At 38.4% G+C, this 27,186-nt stretch overlaps 1 protein-coding gene across 1 annotated transcript in view; it reads right to left on the bottom strand.

The window, feature by feature from the left end:
* LOC135986916 (regulating synaptic membrane exocytosis protein 1-like) overlaps positions 1 to 27,186 on the bottom strand; it is a 170,808-nt gene that overhangs the window by 7,459 nt on the left and 136,163 nt on the right. The window contains exon 24 of the mRNA XM_065631472.1: positions 1,199 to 1,340. Coding sequence (XP_065487544.1) covers positions 1,199 to 1,340 — 142 coding nt within the window. The remainder of the gene's footprint in view (positions 1 to 1,198; positions 1,341 to 27,186) is intronic.

Genomic DNA, 27,186 nt, shown 5'->3' with positions numbered 1-27,186 from the left:
GTGTTGAAGGCTAAGGTCAAGTGCAAAGTGGGTTTGGAGTCCGGAAATGAAGCTGACCTATACTGAGGATCAGGAATCAACCGGAAGAGGTGGTAACTCCATCAAACCAAGAGTCTGGGAGAGAAACTTAGTGAAAAGTTAGGGAGCTGGTACCAAATTATGGATCAAAAAAGCAGGACAAAGGTGGTCAGATGTGAAGAAATCTATTGTATGCGAGCACTGAGAGAGGTAAGGAGACTGGTCAGAGGCAGAACTGGCACCGAAACAGCAAGAGATGGGGAACAGGCGCAGCAGCTAAGGAGGCAGAAACAAGACCTTCGATGCAGATAGTGTGACTGCCAGCTTATGATAGCTCACTTTACCTTGAAGCTGGACCTAATTCTAAAGGATGAACTTCAGACTCAGTCCCACTATGCACGCCCAGCCTGCAATATGTCCCAATAAGAAGCGAGCACTCCGTTTGCCTCCCAGGCTTCTCTCTTCTCTGCCTTACTCAGAGGCCGATTCTCAGGTCAACAATTTAAGGCTCTGCCTTGCAGTTTCTGTCCTCCAGTTGCATGCTATGACCTCCGGATCCACACCTTGGCTGCCCCAGCCTTTCCAAATTGGAGTTTTTGTGCGCACTTTTGTGTCAGGTCTGCCTTTGTTCTCCTTTCCTATATCCTGAGTGGTGCAGCAGCGAATGAAAACAGCTGCCCTGCTCCCCACAGTTGTCTGCCTGATTTCAGCTGATGGGGCAGCTGGGCTCTGGGTTTACAATGCTCAATAAGAGACTTGGACCAACTCCAAACTAAACTTTCTGTGTTTGCAGTATTACTGAACAGAGTTTCATATCACAGGGATTTACATACAGCATCTGAAGTTTAACTCTGAGTTAATCTAAACATAACTCAAAGAAAAAGTACCCCTCTGTTTTGTTTTGAATAATGCAGTCTGAATTTAGTTGTCTTTTGATGAACAAAATGCCTCACTGGATGACAGGGAAAACGAATCCTTAAGAAGCCCTCTCTCAATTTCAATTTTCAAGAAATTTGTGTTATGTGCCTAAAATAGGTCAGTTTGCAAATGTTTCAAGAGGAACAATCTGTACACAGAGCTATCCCCTTCAGCCAGAGCTGGGACCTCTGTTCCCATCCCAAGTTTTCTCGCAAAGACAGGAAACTTCTCCTACATTACTGGTATTTTTAATGCCACTTACTTGCCCTCAGAGCTATAACTATTTATGCTGCCATCAGTGGATTCTCGACTTGGCTGTCGAACCATACGACTTCTCATCTCTGCTGCCATTCCTGTCTCTGTGCTTCTCTGTATCGTGCTCTTCAGCTTCTTGTTGCCAGCTTCTGAAAGCAGAGAAAAAGAAGCGATGGTTAGAATGACAACTTAGAGCAAAGCCTTTCCTTGCAGTTTTCCCCCAAGAACAGTGATCTGACTTGACTGTTACTATTTAATAATACAAAAATATTATTCTGATTGAAGAAAGAATCTCCGTTCTTCAGTTGCAAACTGGCAATGGCTTCTCTTTAAAACGGCTGTGAACTGAAGGTCTTCGTTAGGGCAAACTGCTAGAAATTAGGTGTTTAATGAATAACCTTTACACAGTTCAAGTGTAGACAGGATGACTGTGACCATGTCTGCTAACCGTATACTCAGTAAGGTGTCTCTAGCCATCTTGTTAGTTAGGTTGGGTGACCACAAAAGAATTTACAACTCTCACAGAAAAAAAAAAAAGAGGGAAAAAGACCTTCATGCATTCCACAGAAAAATGTTAGTACTAAAATACCTAGTATCAAAAAACCAGTATGTTGTGACCCAGCAAAATATTGCTTTTCACCACATAAATTCTTCAAAGTAAGCAGTCTAGGCTTGCATCTGAACGCTACAGACTAATGTCAGTCTTGTGAAATTGTTTAAAGATTTGATCCATTTGGAAAAGTTTCCATCACACACTCTTTAAAATGCAATTTGAGTTCCACCTGGAAGGTTTCGTGTTCTCCTTGAGCAAGGAGAGCTTCCAGTCCTTTGCAGGGGTGGTTATGGGCTCAAGGTGCAGTGGCTGATCTACAATGAATTCCACTGTCATGTAGCAGAAGTTACGCTTGTAGATGATGGCAATTGTTCTCAAACACCTTTAACCAAAATACTTCTACCAAAGTCTCTATGTGACGTAATAGCATGTGTTGACTTCACACTCAGTGTTCTGTTCTTTTTCACTTAGTTCCGCCTATGATTCAATGGGTAATATTACTTTCTTTCAGGAAGCAGTAGGTAGATTTTATAAAATGCTTACAAAAACATTCTCCTGCATTTGCCCCTTCATTTCAGTGCTCCTTCATTCACTCTTTGCAAAGTCTGTGCTTCCTTTTCACAGTCTCCTCAGGGGAGCATCTGAAAAAGTAAATGTTTCTTCCGCCTCCACCTGCTGCAGAGACTGAATTGCTCTGAAACAATTTTCACCTTCCTGTTTCACGTGGACATCATTGATGTTTGAAGTTGACAGATCTGGATCTCTTTTCGCATAAAAGTTATGGCTTTGGTAGCCCCCACAAGGCTTGCCCGTTGCCCAGGCTGTGGAGAAGAGCTGGTCCTTGCTCTTTGGGTCTGCAGGGCTGGTGGAGGGCAGGGAGAAACCACAAGGCAGAGCAGCTCCCCCTGAGTTACCACAGTAACATCTTTGGAGCTAGCAGACAGACAGCAAACATGGCCAAAGCAAAAAAGAAAGAATTCATATATTGGGCTTAGAGACGTCACCACAGCAAAAGGGGCTGTGGTTTTCCTCTTAAGCCTTCTGGACCAGGGCTTGTTTATCTGTGGCCACTCAGGAGCAGAGAAACAAATGCCTCTGACTGGAAGAAATCGGCTGCTTCCAGAGACCCTTTACTCCCTTCAGAGGCCAACAGCTCTGAGGTTTTGCTGTGGGCCACTGCAGCTCATCCAAATTCCCGGTCCTTGGTCAGCTGAAAACGCATGATTCAGTGCTGCGGAACATGAGGCAGAGCAGACAAGGTACATCAGCAGACCAGGCTCCACTCTGGGACACTGCAGGTGGCTGTGGAAGGTATTTGCTGGAACTTCAGTGACTCTGTATGTAGAAAATCAAATGCTACATTTTGCATCAGAGCTTTATCTTTAAAAAGAGATGGTTTGTCTAGTGTATCAATGCTGAAAGGTAAGCTTGAGCACCAAAAATGAACCAAAAGGCAGCATAGGATGTATAACCCACATGCAGAGCCCTACACCAAAGCGGGATTCTCACGTTGTCAGTAGCTAAGCATTTGCCACACGTGTTGTTTTGTGCATCTCTCTGTCTTGCTGGGACCTGCCTGAAAGTGCCTCTGTTTCCATCTGCTCCTACAAAGTGTGTGAGATTATGTGGTTTGCCCTCTGCCTTCTTTTCTGGAGCAAGCCAGATTGGACAGCATAACTAGAAGGATATAATATGGTAGAGCCTGAAATGTGGGCAGCTGAACAGGGCTGCCTGTGAGTATTCATGGCTCAGGAAATGGGAGGGATGAGGCAGTAAAGGGAGCTACAAGATCATCATGACCTTGGCACAAATTGGGAAAGAGATGTTACTCTGGACCACCTGGACAACACGGTGGGTGCTGAAACTTAGGGATTAGAGCCAGGCTGGTGGGAAAGCATAATGAAGAACACATTGACAGAAATAATAATTGTAAAAAATATCCATTGACTACATTACAGAAGTGAATCTTAGCTTTGAGCCACACTAGAGATGGAAAATAGCAAGTGGGTTTTTTTGAAAGAGTAATTTTGTATTATCGTGGATAACCTCCATCTTGCTGCTTGAACATGCTTCTTTGCTCCACAGATTTTAAATGTGCAGACCATTAAGTAGGAATCCTTGTGGATGGCCATAAGCAAGTCCACAAGCTTGTCTTGCTGTGCTGCAAATACCAGATTATCTTTTCTGAATATTTTTCAAGTCATCGCTTTCTTTTACTGTGCTGAATTCCACTTTTTTTTTTTTCTTGTCAACATTTTTTTTCCAGGTTGAAGATTAAAAAAAATTCTTTTGCATCCTTTTATAACTGCTACTAATATCCACAATGTTTCCTGGGAAAACTAGAGTCCTCCCGCGTATTTCATTTTATAATTCAGTATCAGTATTCTGCAGTACAATCAGAAATTTAACATAAAAGTAACCCAAGACAGAATGGTAAAATACATCAAGAGTTTCATGGCATAAAGGGAAATGCTTTTGCCCATGACTAAGAACCGAAACACATGTTGCATGGGTTTTGGAAGTTTTACTTGGTCAGCTATGCATATCATATTGCTTTTGTCCACTTACAGCACAAAAAGTAATGAGAACAACTTATCTTGTTGGTGTACTCCTGTAAACCTCTCAGCAAAACCCAGTTCTGTGAGGGAGGGTGGTTGGTTTGCACACAGCTGAGTGGGGAACTGCTCTTGTTTCTAAAGGTGCCCCAGTAACGTGAAGACATTCTGGGGCACAACTTCCAGTCCTGCCTTGGCTGCACAAGGAAATACAGGATATAAACAACTACCAGTGGTCCTTCTGCTCTTTAGAATGTTTTGCCTTTTTGTTGGTGGTGTTGTTTTGTTTTGTTTTGTTTTCTTTCATTTTCATCTTGTATTACTTTTATTCTAGCAATTCTGCGTATATCTTTGGAATGCTGTCTTTATATGCACAGTACAGGCTAACAAAATATTCAAGTTCAATATCTATGCTATGATATATTGAGAAGATTTTCTGCTCTTGTCTGGGTATCTATTGGAGAATGCTTGGTCCTGCTCTTCATTTTTATTAGTTTGATATTTACAATTAAATAATATGTTATGGTTATTTGCCTGCAATGTGTAAATTACACTATATTCATTGTGCAGACACTGTCTCTATACTGAATACCATTTAGGGGCAAAATTCACTCAAAAATGGTCTGTATGCTTCTGTCTGCTGTGTCAATTGTGTAAGGTTTTCTGCTGCAGAAATGCAAACTGATGTGCATAAATTGCATGTAAACACATACTTTAACAGGTACAAGCCAGCGAAAACTATTACAGAGCAATTGTGATGATCATTTTTGCAGATTTAATAACTGATGCAAAAGGATAATAAATCAAGATGTCTACAGCTACAAAATATACACAGCTCGTAAGCATTTTGTAATTAATCAAAAGCCTTGTTGTAGCACTCCTGCTACAACACACCAGTGAGTGTGTGCAATGTGTTATTTCAGTCTACCAATTATAAATATAGCCTATAGTGATTCCTTTTTGTTCTGACAAGAAACTGGTCTCTGATTTTGGTTTTCTCAGACAAAAATAAATTAATGGAAATCTAGATGTATGTAATGATGAAGATAAAAACCCCAAGCTTGTTATTGTATGCACTATCTTACATTTCCACAAAATATCAATGTAATTGATGTGTCCCCAAATTCTGTACTTCTTATCACCTTCAAATATAGTGGCCAGGAGCAAAACGCTATTGACAATGGATTTATGTTAGGGAGAAAGGGTCAGTGATAGTATCTATAGAATTAAGACGGCCTACTTGAGATACCTCAAGGCTAGCTTTACATTCCTAAAGGCATCCAATTCAGAGAGGACAATGCCAGGACAAATGGCCCACAATGACATGTGTCCATGACTGCCCTTAGCAAAAACACGACTACACATGGCATCACCATTGGCTTGGCTTTTCCTCTGGGCTCCATGTGGTGCCTGGAGGCAATTACTACATTTTGCTCATGTTTCAGTATAGAAAGTCTGAAATAACAGGAAGGGCTGTGCCATGACCTGCTGGAGTAAAGCTTTAATCCTGTGATGCCAAGGTGTGTATTACATGCCACGGAACAAAGCGAGGGGACATAATAGAATATGCAAGGACACAAGCTTGGTGACTTAGTCAACAGGACAGCGTGAGAGACCTCTGTAGGGCTGAAGAAGACAATCCTGACATGGTCTTCTATGTACTGCCTATAAGGAGAGGTACCTTGAGAGGGCAACTTCTTGGTTAGCACCAAAAAAAGAAGCAAATTTACACACATGCAGCACCTGGGTATGTGGCACGGAAAATTCGTCACTGATTTAAAGAACACTCCAGAGAGCAAAGCTAAATCCATGAATAAAGGGATAACAAGAAGGGGACTAATCCTCAATGTCATCGCATGACTCAAGGGCAAATTATTCACGGTATCTGGCCTGTTTGTGCATCCACAGAGAGCCCAGAAGGACTGCAGCTCCAAGCCAGCTCTGACTGTGACCTGGCAGGACTGTGACCATATTGTGGGTTTGCACACTGACTGTGCGAGACACCAACAAGATTATGCCAGCTGGAATAGTAAGAGCCATCCTCAATTCAAAGAACTAGAAAACAGAAATGTCAAGGGGTAAATTTCCTTCTGGTCCTTTCTGACTTACAACCTCAAACTTGGCTGCTTGGAGACCTACTGAGTTACAAGTTCTGCAGCATCCCACTCACTCTGCATGTAGCACTTTTAAACAACAACAAAATATATTTACACATGAATTAACAAAGCTACCCTTGGCTAATAGTCCTAAAACACAGAAAAAAAAGAAGACATAATTCAAACAGCATTTGTTCTTTTACATGTGTACATCTCTCAGATGAATTCAGCAGTAGATTGATCTCAAAGATTGAAAATGCATAGTGACTATAGACAGAAGATAAATAGTAAAATATACGACATTTAAATACAATTTTTTCCTAAATTTATATCCTGCAATGCTCCACTGTATTTTCCATTCTGTGTATTCTGCTATACTCTCCTCAATATCTAAAGCTGTTTTTATAAAAAGACATCTGAAACATCGCAGTAGTGGTCTTTTAAATATTTCCTCCAACTATCACACAATGTATTCAAAGAAAGTAGAATGTTGTTTATATTCTGTGGTGTTAGATCCCGAGGTTTAAAATCCAAAAATAAAAGATCATGTGCTTTTTTCCCACTTCTATTTATTAAAACAAACCTACAGACAACTTTAATACTATTATGAATAACAAAACCTTCTAGAAATAATATTCACTTTTTCAGCTGAGATAATTTATGAAGATATATTTTTTTTCAGGAGTTCGGAAAAACTGTAGCTTATAACTGTATTTATAAATTCACACATTCAGCTTGCAAACTAATTTCATTACTAAGAAATATTTTCAGATAATACAAAACCGATAGTGCAATTACACATCATATTTTTTTCCTTACATATTTGCAGACAAAGGAACAAAAAGCACCAATCCTAACAAAGGGTGACTTTACTGAAATGCTGTTAATGGTTATATTGATGCTTTCATGGCATTTTAGCCAGTGCACTGCAGAACCTCAGCTTTGGACTGTGTTATTCCTTGCAAAGCAAACTTGCAAACTCAGAAACTTAACAGTTTGCACTTAGATTTCAAAGGAAAGTAACTTTACTTATCCAACAGCTCCTACTGATTTCTGCAAAGCTGAAGTAGCTCTTTGGCAACAAATGACAAGAACGGCTGGTGATCCATGTTCATAACAAAAGTAAACAATAACTTGAAAATCAGGCTATTATTTACTATCTGACGATGGCCTCAAAACTTTGAGCAACTGCTTTTACAAATTTTATCTCCTTAAAAAGAGATGGTCCTGGGCATATTTACTGAGAAAAAAAATGTAAAAACAAGCATGCGGTTTTGTAGTATTATCCTGATACATATGAATTTCTCATGTCAGGGAAGAAAACCTGTGCCTAACCAGGGCACACGTATCTTAATTTAAAAGCAAGTGTATCTGTTAAAAAAAAAAAAAAAAAAAGTTTAGTTATGGCTTCTTAAATTATCGGTATTTTTGTCCAAAGATTTTTAAATTAATAGTTTTGTCCACATACTTGCAATGAAGTGAAATGAGCAGCTGTCTGTCAGCCAAAATGAGGCAATCAGTGATGATACATGGTAATGAGTTTTTACTGCTGGGATTGCACTAAACACTCTTTATAAACATACGAAATAACAGCATATTAATTACCTTGTTCAAATATATGCAAAGAGCTATATGAAGGCAGAATATGTAAAAGAAACTGATAATAGGTATAAATGCCTAGTTCTTCAATTCTTAAAGCCTATTTCAGTGAAATTCAATTAGCAAAACAACAACATCATGTTTCCAACAAATTATTTACTATATAAACAGTTTATAAAAGTTCAAGCACTCATTTTCTCATATACACTTGGATTTGTTAGACTGAAGGAGAAAGTGAGATGGAACGAAATAAGAAGCTCAGAAGAGCACTTCAACAGTAACATTTTTACAGTAAAACACAGAGTTATATTCCATCTTTGTTTATTACCAGCCAACTCTTAGAAGAGAAATAGCATATAGTACAGTGAGAACATTTGTCCACTGAAACGGTGGACAAAAATATGAGTCTTCACCATTACAAATACTTCAGTATTTATTATCGAAACCATGCAACGACTGTATGATTACTAAAAGACAAATGTTTTGCAAGAAGATATTACCAATAAGGCAATTTATATGATGTCACGAACAAAAAAACCTTACTATTGCTATGCGTCTTCAAAAAGTTTCCTGAGAACTATCTGATGTATAAAATAGCAACCCAAAGTCTAATTGTTTTAATAATTTCCATTAAAATTATAAATTGAAACACTGTCAAACCATTGGTGCCAAAGCATCTTCTAGGAAAAAGATGTCACATGCCTTTTTGTACAGTTAAAAAGTTTCTGAATAATAACTCAGCCCTCATTTAACGGCACAGCATACTGCTCAGGCGACATTACAGCTTCAGAAAGTCCTCTCCTTTTTCTCACAACAATTAGCATTCTGTTAATGGATCTGAATATTCTGTACCTTTTCTGTAGTTCGATTTGTTCGAGCTGCAACTTTCAAGCCCTTCAAGTTGTATTTTACCACTAGCAGCACCTCCAGGTAGGTATTACATTTCCCTTTAAAAATGTTACTAACCTGCCTTGAGAGACCATTTCTGGTGGATCAGATCAAGGGAGGATCACACTGCCACAGGTTTTTCCTCAGTGAGTGCAGCATTGCAAATTGCTGCTAAATCAGACTAATATGCAGGCTCATCACAGCAACACACAGAAAATACAGGCTTACCTCTGCTTTAAGCAAAATTAAACATCGGCTACGATATAATCCTCAGCAAGCAGACAGCACCTAAAGCAGCTTCACCTTTGTTTAAATATCTCGTGCCGTTTCTGGGTAGAATAAATCCCTGGGGTCCTGGTGTTTCCTCTCCCTCGCTCTCCTGTAAGCACTTGGCACCGCAGCGCTGCGAGGAATGATCAAGTTGCTTCACTCACAAGTTCCTTTTACAACTGTGATTACATTATAGGGCCTTGCGGTGAAAAAAGTACCGAACTACCTGCCAGCTAGCACTTCATAATATATTGCCAAAAGGTTAAAGAATTCAGTCAGCAGTGCATTTTCTAGTGATGTGCAAGTAGAGAAGAGCACAAAATATTCTTGGCAACCTTGGTCAATGCATTTTTTTAACGCTGCTGTTCAGAACTGGATGACGAGAGTCAGATAAACCCAGAAACACATTTCTCTGCCCTGGTGATTTTGACTCATTCGCATTTATTTTAGTACGAAAGCACCTGAAAGATTGCAAAGCTGAGAAAGCATCAAATTAGCATTAAATACTAAATTACAGTTACACTACGAAAAAGTCTTAATGATGTTACTGTCTTAGATGGACTTGAGCCTGCTAGAGTTAAAGCGTCACTGCCTCCCAAGTGCCCACATGCATTTTGAGAACAGAACTTATCACTGAATTACTCCTTTCATCTTTAAACTTCATTTTGAGGAAACAGGCTTTGCCATATGGCTGTTTCCATATCAAATTGTTCCGTTTTTCTGATACTCTATTTGGAAAATGCAATACACTTTCCTCTTGCAATTGGTTAAGAATCAATTAATTTAACACATTTTTATCAACTTGGCATTCCAGCATTGTAGGGACTGATATGCTTTCTCTCTCTCTCTTGCAAAGCAAGAAGGCATCTAAACTAACGTACATTGTGAATTTGGATATCAGGTTCATTAAAGATAAAAAGCAGAAAGGAAATGACTCAGCATTTGTGAAGCAAGAAGAATAAAACTATTTCAAAAATAATTGTAATGGGAAAAAAAATGCATGCAATAAATCTCCCTCCAGCGGATCTTGATTATTTAAAGTATCAGAAAATGATTAATGAGAAAAATGCCACAAATGATAATGTGCATTTCAGCTAATGAGCAAATAACAGGACTTATGATTGCAAATACTGTATAGGTGAGTAACAAATTCAAAATCCTCCACAACAGGGATGCAGTATATCTCATATCACGTCTATGCTGAAATGTCCTCCTGTTTTCGTTGCACAGGTACAGATTTCCTACGTAGTGCAACGGTTAAAATAATTTGTATTTTCTTGTTCAGACCACCACAGAAAGGTGGTAAACCTTTTTGAAAAATACATAGCCATGCGGTATGCAGGTCTCTCATGATGTATGTTAAAAAAGTTAAACATGCAAAATACAACTAAATGGAAAGATCCGACTTCCAGAGATCCATGCAATGCCATGGTAGGAATGAAATGCTGATGTTGGTAGCTGCTGATGTCCGCACGTCACCCTCCTGAGACATCCCTTCAGCACGTGCAGGGTAAAGGCTCTGAGACCAGCCTGCCATGTTGAGCAGTTTTACACTAGAAGTGCTGCACTTACAGCAACTGTACAGAAGTTCCCTCCTACTCAGGCTCTTGCTCGGAGAAAATCAACAGAGGTTTAAAGTTTGAATAAAAAACCCACGGAGGGAAGGCTTCCATGCCAGTCTCCCAGAAATCCCCCCCGTTTCGGTCACAGCTTTTCCTCTCCTACGTTCCTTCTCTTAGTCCCAGGAAAAATCATTCCTTGTATTTCTTATTTGTATAATCAAAACCCCCTTCCAGTATTATAACTGTTTGATATGTTCTTCTGGATCTGTAACAGAAAGGCCAACCAAAAGCTTGGCTTGTTCCTCCGCCACTGCAGGAAGAGCGAATTTGAGCTCCTCTGGCTCAGACTCTCTACAGAATATTTTTCTCTGAGTAGCCTGCAAAATACTGCACCCTAAAACAAACTTTCGTTTAAACTCTACATTTGTGAACAACTCTACATTTGTGAACACAAATTTGCATGTTGTTTTTGCCACCTTGTTTGCAATGCTGTACCTTGTATCACCATCAGTGATCCCAGTGAAGTTTCGGCTATGGTAAAATGCAGCTGTGCTCCCCTTGAGCCAAAGCACCTCTGTTAACATTTACTCTGCTTTTGAATTTCTTTTGCAGTACTTTTGAATGCAGTACTTTTAAATGTGACTACACGAAGTCCCGAGGCAGATGTGTTGCGATGATGTGAAGATCTATCTCCTCACATTTGAGGCCAGCCCAGGAAACAGCTGCCAGAAGAGAGGCTACAAACACAGGAGAGGCTCCTTGGTTTGGTCAGTTCAAATCCACTTAACGATGTTCCTGGTGGCAAAACTTATTTTTTAATCAGCTCTTTATCCATAGCAGTAGTTAAGACAGGTAAGTAGTGAGCGAGACAGTCACTGAATGTTTCCATTTTAAAATAGCTGTTTGTGGGATTGCATTCAAACTGGTTTGCATTAGTTACAGCAGTCAGCATGTAAAAATACCTATGGACTTGGACAGTGGATCTGTGCTAGATAAACATCGCGTAACTCTAAGATATAATTGTTCCCTTTGTGTTTATATTATTCAAAGTGGACAACTGTACACAAAGACTCAGTTTAGAGACAGATCGTTCAGCCAAATTGCCCGCATGAATGCTCTGGCATAACTCTGCTACAAAATCATAAGGTTTGCATCCAATATTGCTGGTTTATGTTCATTATCAAATATACAACTCTACTGACAAGATGTAAAGGTTCAACTGTGCCACAGAGAGACACCAGCACAGACATTTGCCACAGCATCAGTATCGCTTTGAATACTGTGCAATAGGGAGAGATGCAAGAGAGCAGGATTTTCTGTAACACCTTGCCTTTTGCCATTAAAAATTAATCCAGCTTATTTTTTACAGGTCTGTATGGCTGCCCATTCCTCATTCTTCGCAGCTGTCTTTTCTGGGTTGCAAACCTTGCTTAGAAAGGCTTTGCCTTTCTCAAAGGCAAAGGAGACGAGACAACAGTCAGCAGATGCCAGGCAGAACGGGCACCGATTCAGGAAGAGTTCTTCCATGTTTTCTCTGGTAAATTATGCTAACTTTTCATTACAAAGCACGATTTCTTTATTGCAACTGTTCGCTTGAGTGAAAATAGACTTCTCAAATAACTGATCTGTTGCAAACATGATAAAAAGCTATGAAAAATATAAGCACAAGAGAGAGTTAGCCATATATTATAAATGAATATTTGAGAGCATCTGAATTACAGCCAATATATTTAAGCAGGCGGCAAGTGTTTACCCAATTTTAAAGCCCTCTCAACCACAAGGCAGGATGAGATGGAAAAAAGCAAATGAAATGGTGCTAATACTGCCTATCTCTATAGAAAAAAACAACTCCCCTCAAACTTCTAGTTATTTCTGAAGTGAAAGCACTTCTGAACTGCTATGCCAACTAAAACACAGAGTTATTTGAACTATAATTTTGAATGCGACGGTGCAGGCATAGTAGCAAGTTCAATGACCGAATGCACTTTTCTTGAAATAATAATACAACATCCATAAATGTTGCTCCATGTATGTTAATAATGCACATTACAGTACAATAGGAAGCTACTTCAGAAGCATTTAACAGGCCATTTCCCTCCTTCTATATTATCTAAAAGAAGAGGCTGAGATTTAACATTAAATTTTCTTGCTGTTTTGATATAGACGGCACTGACAAACCTATCACAGATGAAGAGATGACAATCATTTCAAAATAAACTGGAAAACAAAAATTGCATATGAACATTGGCACTGAAGAAAATGAGAAAATGTAGCAGAAAATCAAACATCTCATATGAAGGGAAACTTTCAAATCCACACCATAAAAACAAACATGAAACTCCACAATAATCAATTGGCCAGGCTGAACCACAGATTTCAAAATCTGAATTTACTTGCAGATAGCATATAGAAAGATGTCTCCCCAAAGTACAACGAATAAAATTAAAATATAATAAACAAACCTTATTTTCACGTTCCTAGGCTTACTATTGGTTAAATAGAAACTTGCCTTTTACAGTAATTTTTGTCTCTCTCTTAGCAAAGAACATCTCAAGCCAAGCAGTACTACATCTTTCCAGGGATTTCAATATATATTAGCTCATGGATGAAGATCATAAAATACAAAAGTAAAACAAACTTGCCTTTCATAGCAGGATTACACCATAGTGCTTGAATCTTGCAGAGCTAATGGTTTGAAGGTCAGGCTCTTTGGAACAGATGCACTAATCTCTTATTATCTGCATATTACACAAATTATTTCAGATAGTATTTTTCCTTGGAACTGACACATAAAGCTCTATTTGCTGCTCAGGATTATTCTGATCATTAATGAGAGTGCTGCTGTCAGGGTGTGTTCACACTGTGAGAGGTTAGCTGTTATTGAGTACACGCTGCTACAAAAATAGCAATGGACAGTTAAATAGTAAAAAATAAGACAGGTAAATTCTATGCAGGTAAGACATTGTGAAAAAAAGGAATAAACACTATATATGCACAGAAAAAATATTGCCATCTACGAAATGAATCGAAATCACATAAGGTAAAAAATTAAGATCAAAACACGATCTTGTTCTGTTGTTATGAAATACTCTTTAAGGAAACATGCAATTATTATAGCGTCTTTAATATATTAGATTTTAAAACTCCATGAGTACAACAGAATCTAACGTGATGGAATAGTGGAGATAAAAGAAGAAACAATAAAATGTGCATAAACCCTGGCTCATTTTTATAAAAATTATATTACTCTCCTGAACAAGTAAAGATTAGATGGACATAATAAAACTAGCTAATTGGCAGGTACCTTGTAATAAAATCATAATGAAAGATGATATCAAGAGCATGCAAATATCACAAAAGAAAAAGTTTGGGAAGCTCCTTGATAAGTTAAATGATATAGCTACTGCCAGAATAAGAAACCATATAGAAGTGACTTTCAACAAGCTTAAGTAACATATATAGTTAGTATAATAACTATCTTGAAGCCTTTAAATAATAATGATTGTATGTTATTACATATACCATCTTTAGACTATGAAAAATATCAAAACTAGCATGTTAGAAAGGGGGTATTTTTGAAAAGGAGACGGCAATCACAGGATTTACCCCATCCATTGGTGATGAAGACCATCTCCAGTTTCTTTTGAAGTGAGTTTTGATGTGCATTTCAGTGGCAACAGGAGCCAATGTCACTGAAAGATGACTCAAATCTAAAAATTATTTTACTTTATAATTCTTTCATACAATGTGCCTGATTGCATACAGTTTCCAAAAGACTATATATTCACAATATCTCCTTTTTTCCTCAGCATTAAATACATATATTTAATTTTTAACAAAACGAACATATTCTAGAGGAAAATTGAAGGCATTTCTCTCAAATCAAGAACTTCCAATATATAGGCAGGAAAGTTCTTAGAAAAATTTATGTTTTCTTCCACAAAAAAAATTTAGCTAAAAGAAATCTTTCTAACCCTAGATTGCACACCATTGTCCAGTGGTGGTCTTTCTCTGAAGACTGCACGGTGTGTATGCTAAGTTGGGAATGAGGAAGATACACAACGAAGAACAAAGATTTCTCAAAGGCCTTAACTTTTCTATACATCTTTCTGACATCTTCAGAGGAACTTTGGGCTACACAGAATCATTCGCTGTATTGAAATAAACACAAAGTATGGGTAAATCAAATAAAATCCAAAGTGCATGGTCCTATTGATTATTTCATTTTCCTCTATATCTGCAAGAAGTGTTTTTTATGTCGTACATACTCCTTCACAGTTATGGCGTACATACTCATTCACAAAAGCATGCAGAATTTTCACCAAGGTCCAAGATCATCATGTTTAGATCTCCATGGGATTATTCCCTGTGAAACACACACAGGACTGGGCCTCACCTACATTTGGATACTGATTGCATCATACTGAAATAAAACTTCCAATGTGTTTGCAGTGTGACAATATGGTATTTCAACAGTGAGGAAAATAACGCATTTTAGAAATCGATGTCAACTTTCCTATAAAATCCTGTTCCAGCACAATGGTGCCTGAGAATCTGAAATAATTACAATTACCTAGCTACTAGAATATGGTTTATATAAAATAATATTAAGTTTTTAATATAACTCACAATCCATGAGTATATAACCTCTTCTGTTCTATTCACCCCAACAACACAATAATAAATAAAGCACCAACCCAGAATCAGGATGAAATTCTGGTCTGTTTTTCTTCAGAACTACAAAGGGAAAGGAGAACACCTGGTGTACGCTTAAGTGATCTCTTATGCCTTCTACCTATTCAGCAAGGCAGGTAACCACGGTATTTTCAGGTATTTTGTAAAGATAGTTTATGACAGTGATAAGCTATTATTTAGATAGAAAAACTAGCAATCTGAATAAAAGATCTTGTTCAGCACTGTGCCATCAAGTAAGACAACAAATGTCACCATGCTATGTTCTGAAGTACAAAACATGAGCTCAAAGAATGGTCAACAGGATATGAGTATAAACATACACATTTTCAAGGCTTTCCAGTGATAGATGAATCTATTTGTAATTATTTTAATTTAGTTAATGAGCTGTTCACGTATCTCATGCATTTCTTCACAGTTAACTGACATCAACAGATTGAAATATTTTAATGATCTTACAGTCAAGTCCCAACTCAGCTTGTGGTCAACATATCTTTTATAATAATATCGCTAAAATATGACAAGTAATCAGATGCCACTACTTGCTCATCTATGTTATTCTACACTGCAGATAATATCTACTATATTAACCTTTAAAGCAAGTTCTTTCTGGTAGGGTATTTAATTGAAATCTCCCAAATAGAAACATTCTTACTAGGAGGACACAAGAAGTGAAGATGCTAAATGAAGCCAAGAATGACTGTAGGAACAACCCACATGATAGCCCAGCAGCACAGAAGTGAGTCCTACTCTAACATGTTGCAAGAGTCAAACATTATATTGCTTTCAGCCATAGATTTCCATTTCAAGAAAGCTAACGCTGTCCTAGTTGGTGTTGTAACCATTATTAAACATGTTAAAACATGTGATATTTAGTCATGCTTTAATGTATAGACATTTAAGATCCCATGGAATCTTTGCTTAAAACAATACCCCTAACTAAAGCTTACACACACATGCTCACACACATACATGCCCACTCTGTGGGCAGTCTGGGTTGTTTCTTTTCCAGCACCATTTCAATGAAATTACTATATCTCTTATAATGTGCTCCTAGGTACCTTAAACAGTCACTTTTTTTTTTTTTTTTTTTTTTTTTTTTTAAATCTGGTAATTACAGTCATAAGTTTTTAGGAAGTCCTGGTTCTTCTGCAGACTGTGAGATTTTTTCAGTAGGTCACTTCCAGTCCTGGAGTTTGCTCCTCAATAAAACAGGATAATGGCACTTACCGTTCCTTTGTAAAATGCTTTAAGGCCTATGACTGCCAACAACACAAAGAACAAAGAACCATTGCTACTATTAAAGAGGTCTCAGATAACTATAAAAGTCAGAATATAAATTAAGAGCACGTAAAATAAATGATACTATGAAGGAAAGTTCAATAGTACATGTTTACATAGTATCCACAGCAGTTCTTGCTCCAGCTGGAATTGCAAAATGATCACTATACTGCTACTGCAAGTCTGAAGAGGACAGGAAACTTTGTACAACAAACAGGAAAAAAAAATCTTTAAAAGGTTGTCCATTTATTCTACAGAACAGTCTTATGGAGTTACCAGATTCTTAAGCCTTGAAATCAATTGGAGTTTTCATCACCAAGCTCTCAAGAGTAATTGATTTCTTAAAAATAAGCACATCCTACCAACAAAGATAACTTTTTAGGCACAGAGAAACTACTTTTGTATGTATCATGCTGACTAGCATGCCTGTAGGAAGGAGGAAGGTTTTTAAGTGAAAAAGGCATGCTGTGATGCAAAGCATCAAGGTTCAACTTCATCTCATTCTTAGCTCTTTTACAAAAGAGCAATGATCCCACTTCTCTATGGCACGCAACTTCTGTTGTAAGCACTGCCAATATTGTAGTGATGAGACCCACATGAACACAGACAAGGAGTAAAAGACGAGAAGGAAGCCAGAAGATGTCATATCTGTCACCCTAAACTGACATCTTTCAGCCCTCCTTTTGGGATCAATCATTGATCCATTGATGATGTGATTTGCCTCATTGCTTCTCTTCCTCACTTTTAACTCAACTGAAATACATGTTGTCCCAATATGTTCTCTCTTTCAGCAACAGGCTTTTTGTAATTATATGTGAAAAGTAATAGTAATACAATCGTAAAATAGCATAGTATGAACAAAAGCATGAACACATCAAAGTTACCCCCCTCCCAGTAAAACTATGCATATTCATTGTTCATTACACCAGCACCAAATACAGGCAGCACTGGATCACCGACAGCACAGAGCTCTTCAATTGCCCTTTGAAGACTAAAAGCATTATCGTGTTCCCAGCTCTTAGAAACTGGCAGCGTCACATCACGGAAAAAGTAATTTTTTTGTTAATGGTACATGAAAAAAAAAGAATACTATTAGTGAAAGTACTTACTTTTTTATCATAAACAAGGTATCACAGGACCATGCTGCTATTACATACTCTGCTTGATTGATGACAATGTTTGAAAGGCTTGGATCATGACAATTGTGCTGAGAATGCAACTAATTAGAGTTACAATAAAATTACAGTTCATTGTATCATTTCCATTTACATGGTTATTCAATTTTTGGGTTGACTGGAAGGGTTTATACCAATTATAGAGTTAGTTTTGATGATGACATTTGCTTATCAGAAAAGGTAAGATACTTAAGGAGATCATCAGGCATAAAATTGCCTTCCCTTATTCTGATTTGATCACATTTAAAACAATTAACCAATGGCCTTCTTAAAGGCTTTTCATGGCGGTAGTTTTCTTCTGAGGCTGACAATCTCACTGTCCTTTATATAAACATACTAACGGCTCCCTTCATGCAAACGATGAATACAAAAATATAAAATAGAAGCGCACATATATGTAACTCTTGATTAGCATTCGCACAAAGACTTAGAAAACCCTTACACCTGCAGCCAAATCCTGCTGCTGTTTTGGATGCTGAGCAGTTAGCAGAGCAAATGAGAGAAACCACTTACAAGGTAGAGAATTACTCCATCTCAGTAAAGTCATTATCTGATCTCCTACAAAAATAACATCAGAAAACTTACGACAGTCATACCAATGAAAAAACACATCCTACTGAAAAAAGTGGTAATTTCATTTTACGCGTGCCAAATGCACTCTTGGATTTGTAATTTGAACTTTGCAATCATGCAGCAAGATAAGGATCTAACCTGGTGCTGTGACACCATTTGCTTATTGCATTGCGAAGCTGCAAGAACAAGAAAAGTGTCTATTTTGTGTAGCTCAGCAGTTGGGTCATTTCTGAAGAACTTTTCTATCCAGGTACCTCTGCTCTGTGCCTCTCCTTTCTGTGAGAGGGCAACAGGAAACCTTGGAGGCCACACAAGATGAAGGGTCGGGGCAGCTGATGCCATTGCTACCGCCCGCCTTGAGGGGAAACCAAGGCAGGGGCTGGGAAAAGAAATAAAGGGTGCTGTGCATAGGCTACATAGGACCCAGCTCACCAAATTTTGCATGCCATGCCAGGCTCCTTTTATAGCCTATGGAGAGAAACAGATATTTTATGGTGCAGTTCATTTTTGCTATTTTAGACGTTTACTTGAGGAGGGATAAGCCATGCGCAGAAGCGCACGCTTCTCTCTGCTGGCCAGAAAGCCTGAACTGACAACTACTCTGTGGACACCTACACTTGCTCAGACTAATTCCACTCTCAGTGATTACAGCTTCTTCTTTGAAGAGCAGTGACTCTCCATTTGTTACAAGGCGCATTCCTGCTCTCTGTCCCCCAATCCACCCCCAGCTCCTGAAGTACAGCTCATACCATACAGATGTATTGAAAAAGCATGCTGTGAGGAACATGGACACAAGGGATTCCTTGAAGAGATAAGCCACAGTGGGAATTAGTGGCTGGAAGATTTGTACTCCAGTCTTTCTAGATGCAGCCCCACGTTTTATGCCCAGTGAATAATAAAACTCATGAAAATACAATCCCTGTCTTACTTCAATACTATTTTAATAATTGCTTTGAAATGTAGTGCATTGTTTCAGAAACAACTGTTCTCTAAAAACTGATAAATATAACAGAACTTTGGATACAGGTTTGAACGCTCCTAAATGAACTCCCATTATTTGCAGCACCACCAATAATGTGGCTTAAGGAAGGTTTGCAATAGTGAGATTTTGAATTGCAAATACTTAGATCTGAGTGTAGACTGTGCTTCAGTGAGCCAGGTGTTTTTTTCAGCCTTCAGCAGTTCATCTGTATTTGGAAAATTTCCTGAATGGCCTTTTGTAATGTGAAGCACAGAAAATGTGTGGGAGCTGTATCATTAGTAACTCCACCGTATGCATTATGTACTGCATTCAACATCATATCCTTATAAAAATGCCATCAGCTGACACTCAGGAAAACAGCTGGTTGGGCCCAGAAAAAAGAAATGGAGGTGAGGCCACCTCAGATGAGAGTGAATGACTCACTGGTGCTACCTAAGGGATGTTTAATACATACTTATTAACACACACTTATTCTGACTGGTTTTTTCTTTTTCTTTTTTATTTTTTGAACCAGAGCAAGTAAAACAATGAAAGAATCTGCCATATGCAACAGAATGGCACCACGTAAATGAAACATCAAATATGCAGTCACCAGTATTTACACAGGAAGATTTGGTTCTGGGCCACAATGACTAGGACTGGAGAGGGGCTTTTTGTCCTCTTCGGAGTATCCCTTTGCCCAAGTCAGTAAACTTTAAGTAGTATTACAGTAGCCTATAACAGTCTGAAGGTGGTTACTGGGAAAACTCAATCTTCTGAATATTTAAAAACACATGCACCAAAATAAATGCAAGGCAATTTAATTGGCCTGGGATTTTGGCCATGGGCAAACATTGGACCAGGAACTACTGTGAGGCCCACTGGGAGAGCCTGAACCTTGGCTAAAAGGGGAACTTTGGGATCTCATCAAATTTCTTGCCATTGTTCCCAATCTGGCTGTAAACATGTCTGTTCCCTTGAAGTAGAGCATAGGGCCCAGGCCTGTACCCAGGCACGGAAAAAAAAAACCCTGCCTGAAAAAGAAAAAAACAAAACTGTATTTGCAACAATGTAAGTGCTGTTAAACTGTGGACTCCTACTCAAACCCACCACAGCTTCATGTCATCTTCTATGTAAGTTTTTCTCTTGGATTCCCCAGTCAATGACAATGGTTCATCTTTTAAGAGCTAAGTCCTGACCTGGCACTATAATCCCTGCATAAATATATCAAAGTTGCCTGTTCCAACACATGCTAGAGATGATAGCTCTCTTCTTGCTGTGATACGAGCCCGTTGCCAGAACTGTAATTTTTTTCACATCAGAGGAGAAATAAGTGCAATACAAATGCAGTTCAGTTCTGTCACACCCAGCCCTTGGAGTGGTTGTGCCTCACAAAGGCCATTAGTGAGATGCCAGAAAAAGAATTTGGTTACTAGATTAATTGGATCCTGTCTGTGACATTTCTTGAGTGACCACAGTGCTATGGAGTACCTCTACCTAGGCAGAAGAACCTGGTTCTTAATATGGTATGCCTCCAAAGGTAAAGATAACTGACTCCCTCAAAATGTTTTCTCGGTAAATTATTCCTTTCCTATCAACAAATACTAAAGAGAGTACTTTAAGTATGCAAAAAACAAGCCAACCCTGCTGTGTATACACCCTGGAGTTGTTTTCTATGCCCCTTGACCGCCTTCCCCATTAACATTTTAGTCACTTGGAGTCCAGGCTGAAGATAGCAGATGAGTCTTTTCAAAGAAATCCCCCCACCCTGCCCTGACCATGAACTCTAGAAAAGAGCTGCTCAGACAGGAGAAAAGATCGTTACTAGGATAATTTTCAAAGGAAGAGTGATGGGTAAAACTGATTTACTTTTATACATAAATCCTAGGTTACATCTATACCTAATTCAGTGTTTCAGTCTGGCCACGCTCTGAGAGAACACTTTGCACCATCAAATCTAATCAAACGGCAGAGCTATAAATCAACATCCATCAACAGCCATGTGAAAGCAAAACTAATCAAAAAGCAGCCCTGAGATTCCTCCCTGGAAGAGCTTTTCAGATATTTTAACCTGCTTTATAAACAGGAAATCCATTTGCATGGACCTGCATTAAGATAACTTGTCAATCTGACAAGTTCTGTTTTGAGACCAAAGAAATCATTACAAATAAATGGATTCCCTAGACACTGATTTTTATCCCAAAGACACAAAAGCCACCGTTAACCCCCTTGGATGCTTGTTGTCTGATCGCACTCAGGAGCTGAAAGCCATAAGGAAACTGGACAGGAGGCAGCAAGGGTGCTCCAAGGGTGGAGAGCAGGTTTCTCCTCGGTACCGACGGTGCGAAGAGGCGGTATCTCACATCACCTTCTCATACAGACTCCTCTGACTTGGTTTCCTTCTTCAGTAATACCAAATCTTGCATTTTTCAGAATCTAGCAGGAATGGGTGGGCAATTCTGACTGGTCAAACTTCCACCATACAGGGAATTTCTGCTGGCATTGCAGACTTTTAGAGCTCCACAGAAGAGAAACATCTCGTTTCTAAGATTTCTTGTAAAGCACTGTGTCTGAAGTTATCAGGCTCCAAAACCTCATTTTTGCAATATGAAAAATGACTATATGGGTAAACGAAATAAACTATATATGAGTGTCTGTGAGCATCAAGGACTTTTATAAATATTAAGTAATTTCAGAGCAATTCTCGGGTAACTTATGAGGATAAACACACAACAGATCATTAAAAAGAATACTGTAGTTTACTCTTTCAGTTCTTTGGATGTCTTAAGTCTACGACACTGTAGTTAAATATTTGTAGACTTCAGATTGAAAATCTAAACAGACTGTCAAATTTTAGTAAATCCAAGCAAGTTCAGGGATGAACCTTCCAACAGACACCTGAGGATATGTAGAAGCAACATGTACTGTTTACTGAGGTCTAACCAAGTAACTATATTGCGGTCTGTACAACAGGAAACAGTAATTCACCTTCAATACTGCACAGTATTTTCATGACTTAAAGTAAGTTATATGAAATAACTGATACACATAGCACCTAACAATGCAATGTAAGTCAATATAGATTTAAACAAAGTTAACATTTCACACTACTCATCCGTTTTGGAAGTTATGCGACCATCATATTCCAAAAACTGCATGCTTATCAAACTAAATAAAACCTGGCACAACATTCAAAATGCAGATGAAACTGTAAAAGTATGCCACAGTTGGTAAAAATATTTGCACTTTGACAACATGCCGATGATTTAGAGACCCCAACACCTCTAACTTCCTGGGCTGTGTTTTTTTCTTTATCTTTTCTTGGCTATTTGAAGAACATTTAGCAGATGCAACAAACTGGCTAGTAAAATGGAGCGGCTAAAAATCACTGAAAGTTTAATTTAAACATCCGAAATACCAGTACATGGTGTAAAAATAAAAAAACATTTCGAATACAAACCTCTGTGAAATTCTCACCAGTCTCTGATTGATTTCCTTAAAAAGCAATGACGAGTGTCATTCATATGCACAGAGAGTTATTTCCATGGGATAAAACCCACTGCTCACGAGCAGCGTTCACACATGAAGTGCAAGTGGATGCCACCGAAGAACCAAACTTTGTTCTGAAGAAGCAGAAATTCATTGGGTGCCTCAGTCCCTTTTTCTCTTCTCTTTGTGTATCAGACTGGGTGGCAGGAAGCAAGTTGGGACTAGCAAGTCATACGATGTGCTTGTTTTCATCTCTTCCATCTTTGCTGAAGACTTGCTGAAGTAGTTATTACTTACATTAAATTAATTTATATGCTATGTAAAGAATGGACAGGACTCTGGGCAATAAGTGTTATACAACCAGAGGTCAAATTCCTTTGTCACACAGTTTCCATTAGGCTGCTGCTCCTTCTGTTCTTGGAAACAGAGTCAACACTGGCCCAGCGCACAGCCTTGGCCAGCAGATGTGCTGCCAGACTGATGCATCTGAGACCGAGGCCAGTGACCGTGCTCGTTGATCATCCGTCCTCTCCTGTCCTGCAACGCTGCTGTGACCTGAGTCTTGGCCAGCTGAACCAAACCGCCCTTTGTGATCTCTAAAAGAGTACTGGAGGAGGGAGTTGCTTTTAGGACTGTAGCTCAGGTGTGCTCAGAGAGAGGACATTCTGTGTGGGGTGGCTGCTGCCCAGAGTCTCTCCTATTTATATGCAGAGGGGAATATATGCATGGGGAAACAAGGTACCAACACGGCTCTGCAAAGCTGTGTGAAATGTTTCAGCCGAATATTTTTTTTCAGGAAAGAAAAAAAAGATATTCAGCAGCACTGAAAAGTCTTGTGAACCAATACCTGTTCTATCCAATGCTGTCAGCATTTTATTTTAAAACGTCATTCATATTTATTCATATTTAAGGAAATACTCAAGCTGAATTGTGTCCTTTCAATGAATTGTATCCTTTCAAGATGGACATCCTAAGCTGTTAGATTTGAAATAATTTTTCATCCAACTTAATGACTTGCCAGAAAACTTAAAAATTATATTAAAAAGGCCTATGAACATTTTTTCATAATTTTACTCAGTTCTGCATATTTAATTACTTATGATACACAATTCATGGCATCTAAAGGCCATTATCCATGCAGACTGTTAGTTACATTATAGGTATGTATCTAGATTTTTACAAATATATTAATATCACCAGCTGCAATAACAGCAGCAAGCTTTATTATTGTCATCTTTATTATCCTTGAAAATCCCTTACAAACAGCTGTTGATCCTCCTTTTTGTCTTAGGTTAGGTTTACTGCTTTTCATTTGGATTCTATTGATAACAGCTCTACTCCTGGCCAAAAAAAATACTGAAAAACCCCTAAAAGCTCATCTTCACATTCACATGTAAAAAGTGCTAAACGAGATTAAAATACTGTCTCCGAATGTAATGCTTCTTTGCATTCAGCTAAATGCACTTTTTAAAAAAACCTCAGACCACGAATATCTTTTCAAACGTATGATTGCCACACATTTTTATAAGTGTTTTATGAAAAAATACTTCAAGATTTTAAAAAGTCAGGTTTATTTTTTAAAAGATCCAGATGAAATTATTTCTTGCCCCTAATGGATTTAGAGATATATTATACTCATATTTGAAATACTGTGCTTGAATCAAAGACAACCCACTTTTTCCTTGACTGTAGCTACACTGAAGCTACAAGCAAGGAAGCAAAATATTAAAGGTGTTCCGTAAAAGAAAAGAGTGCAAAGAAAATTTCAGTTTTAAAATATTTTTTTAAATTTTTGCAAAACCTTCAGGTACATGAGAAAAATAATAGCATAAATGGTTTGTAAGAAATACTAAAATTTACTGGCCAGGTTTCAAAATTTCTCTTTCTACAATATATTTTGATCTGCTCTCTGAAACTCTGTGCTACATTTTCTAAAAGTATAAGGGAAAAGGCCATAGTGTGAGAATCTGCAAAAATTCAACAAAAAATGGTAACACTAACAGTCTTTAGTTATAACTGCAGTAATATCTCTGTTAGAAAATCAAGGGAGAAATTGCAAAAAGATAGAAAAGCAAATGAATACTTTTGAGTACAAGTCAACCAGCTACATAACAGGAGACACAGTCAAAATTTATATTTCAGGAAAAAGGAAAAGAGCCACACGTAACACTAACTCAACAGAGCGGCGGGAGTTTGTTTGAAAATACTAGCCCTTATTAGGAAATCTTTTGGAAGATGAGTAACTGGAACTGAAATATGTTTCTATTAAGGGTAGTGAATTCCTCAGCTAGACGGCAACAGTAAATAAAAGAGAACATGCTTACATTCACTCAATAGTTTCAAAGAATTAAGTATCATTACTAGAACAAAGAGTTCCTCTTACAAAAATAATCAGGGCTTTTTCTTTGTTTTGAACATGACTGTTCACCCATTGGTTCAGTTCCCCCTCCTGCTGCAGAGACATTTGGGTGCAGGCGGGATGGGCACGGAGCTGTTGCTGGGTTTGCGGGGGGGCTCTTTGCTGCCAGGGTGTCAGGTTTAGAGCCCAGATCCTGTCACTGTCCCTAAGGCACCGTCACCATCCCCACTGCTGCATCACAGACTTTTTTTAGATTGGCTGAGAAGACACATCCATCTTCATGTCAGTCTCTCTCCGTTCCCTTTTTGTGCAATAGAGCCATTGTCCTCATAGGTCACCACACTACGCAAAGCAAGCGCTAATGGTCTGCACTGGGAAAAACAACAACCTGGATAGGAAAGGCTCTCCTGGAGATAATACTGAACAGCCAAACGAGCCTAGTGACTGAGCTGCAGGACGGAGCACCACACTTCTGCTAGGCTGCAAAAAGTAACTTTTCAAGTACACACAGTCTAACATTAAGTAAAGATTTGCAAAGTGTGCAGACTTCAGATAACAAAACAGAGGTATTCATAGAAAAGGAAGCTCATGTGTAAATGCTAAGTGTTCTTGCAGAAATAAATTCCCAATGCAAGCAAATACTTGGAAATTCCCCTCTAAAACACAGTGAACGGGTGAATTGCAGAAGTCTAAACTAAACCTGTAACTGTACAGCTGTAAGACTCATGGTAGTTCTGACCTCCAAGACAATTTTCAATTTGAGATCTTGTAGTATTTCATCTGGATGAACAGGATACAAAAGAACAACATCAGAAAAGAAATCCTATGAAAACAGCAATGGGATATTATGCTAGATAAGAAACAAAAAAAGGGCTGTTTCAGCCCTAGTGATCTAAATGCTTCGAGAGCTTTAAGATACATCTCTTTCTGTTCTGACTGTTAGAAACTTTTCAGGCAAATACAAAATTTATTCATAACTAATTTATACCCATTTGTTCTTACACCACAGTTTCTGATAGTGTCGCCCTTAAGCTTCAAAAACTCTTCTGCCTCTTTGATGTTTACTCTCATTGCATTCTTACAGAACAATCATATCCCTGTTCAGCCTTCATTTTTAAAGGCTAAACAAATCAGGCAATAAATCATCCTTCAAGGTCTCGGTTCCCACAAACACCCAGCATTCATTTTCTTGTATGACCAGTATTCCAGACGAGCTGTCAGCTGTGCCTCATTCAATGATGTTAACATTTTCTTAGCTCTCCAAGGAAACATCTTACCCGATGTACCCAGGATAGCATTTCCCTTTTTCTGGCCAGATCCTATATATAGTTTACATTCATCCTCTGATTTTTATTATCCCACTGTCTTCCTCCTCCTCCTCTTTTTTTCTAATGACAAAGCTCCTGGATCGCATCTGGAAATTTTCATTAGTCATTCTGAAAAGAAAGATGTTGCAATCCGCATTATGACATTTTACCTGAGTTCTATATTATTCTAGTCCTCAAGTTTACCAGTCCTTCCTCTGTATCACCTGGGACTGACATACTTTCCAAATCAGTATCATCAGCATATTCTAGCAGCATACACACTACCTCTCATTAAAATATTAAAGAGGTCTGCTGGTGGTTTTTGTCTTAGAAACTCAACCAGTAAGCACGCTCTGGCTCTTGTTTTAATAAAACCAGCAGATGCCTCCCTCCTAACCAGTTTCTGCCTGACATTCAGTATTCCTTACTGATCTCCATGCTGTCCATCTGGTCTAGTAATAATAGATGATTTATTGAAGTCTAGATAGAGTAAGTATTTTTAACTTTGTCTAGCACTCAGCTTCTTATCAAATGAGTGTGATTTTTGAAGTAAGCACGATTTGTTTCACTACAGTAATAAAAAAATAAACTCGAAGGTTATGAGGTAAAAGAAACATGCTCAGAAATTCACCTTT

This window comes from Caloenas nicobarica, chromosome 3, assembly GCF_036013445.1.
Source record: "Caloenas nicobarica isolate bCalNic1 chromosome 3, bCalNic1.hap1, whole genome shotgun sequence".
In the NCBI taxonomy this organism is placed as follows: Eukaryota; Metazoa; Chordata; class Aves; order Columbiformes; family Columbidae; genus Caloenas; species Caloenas nicobarica.
Note: the sequence above shows the minus strand (reverse complement) of the source record. Positions and strands in the feature narration are given on the sequence as shown.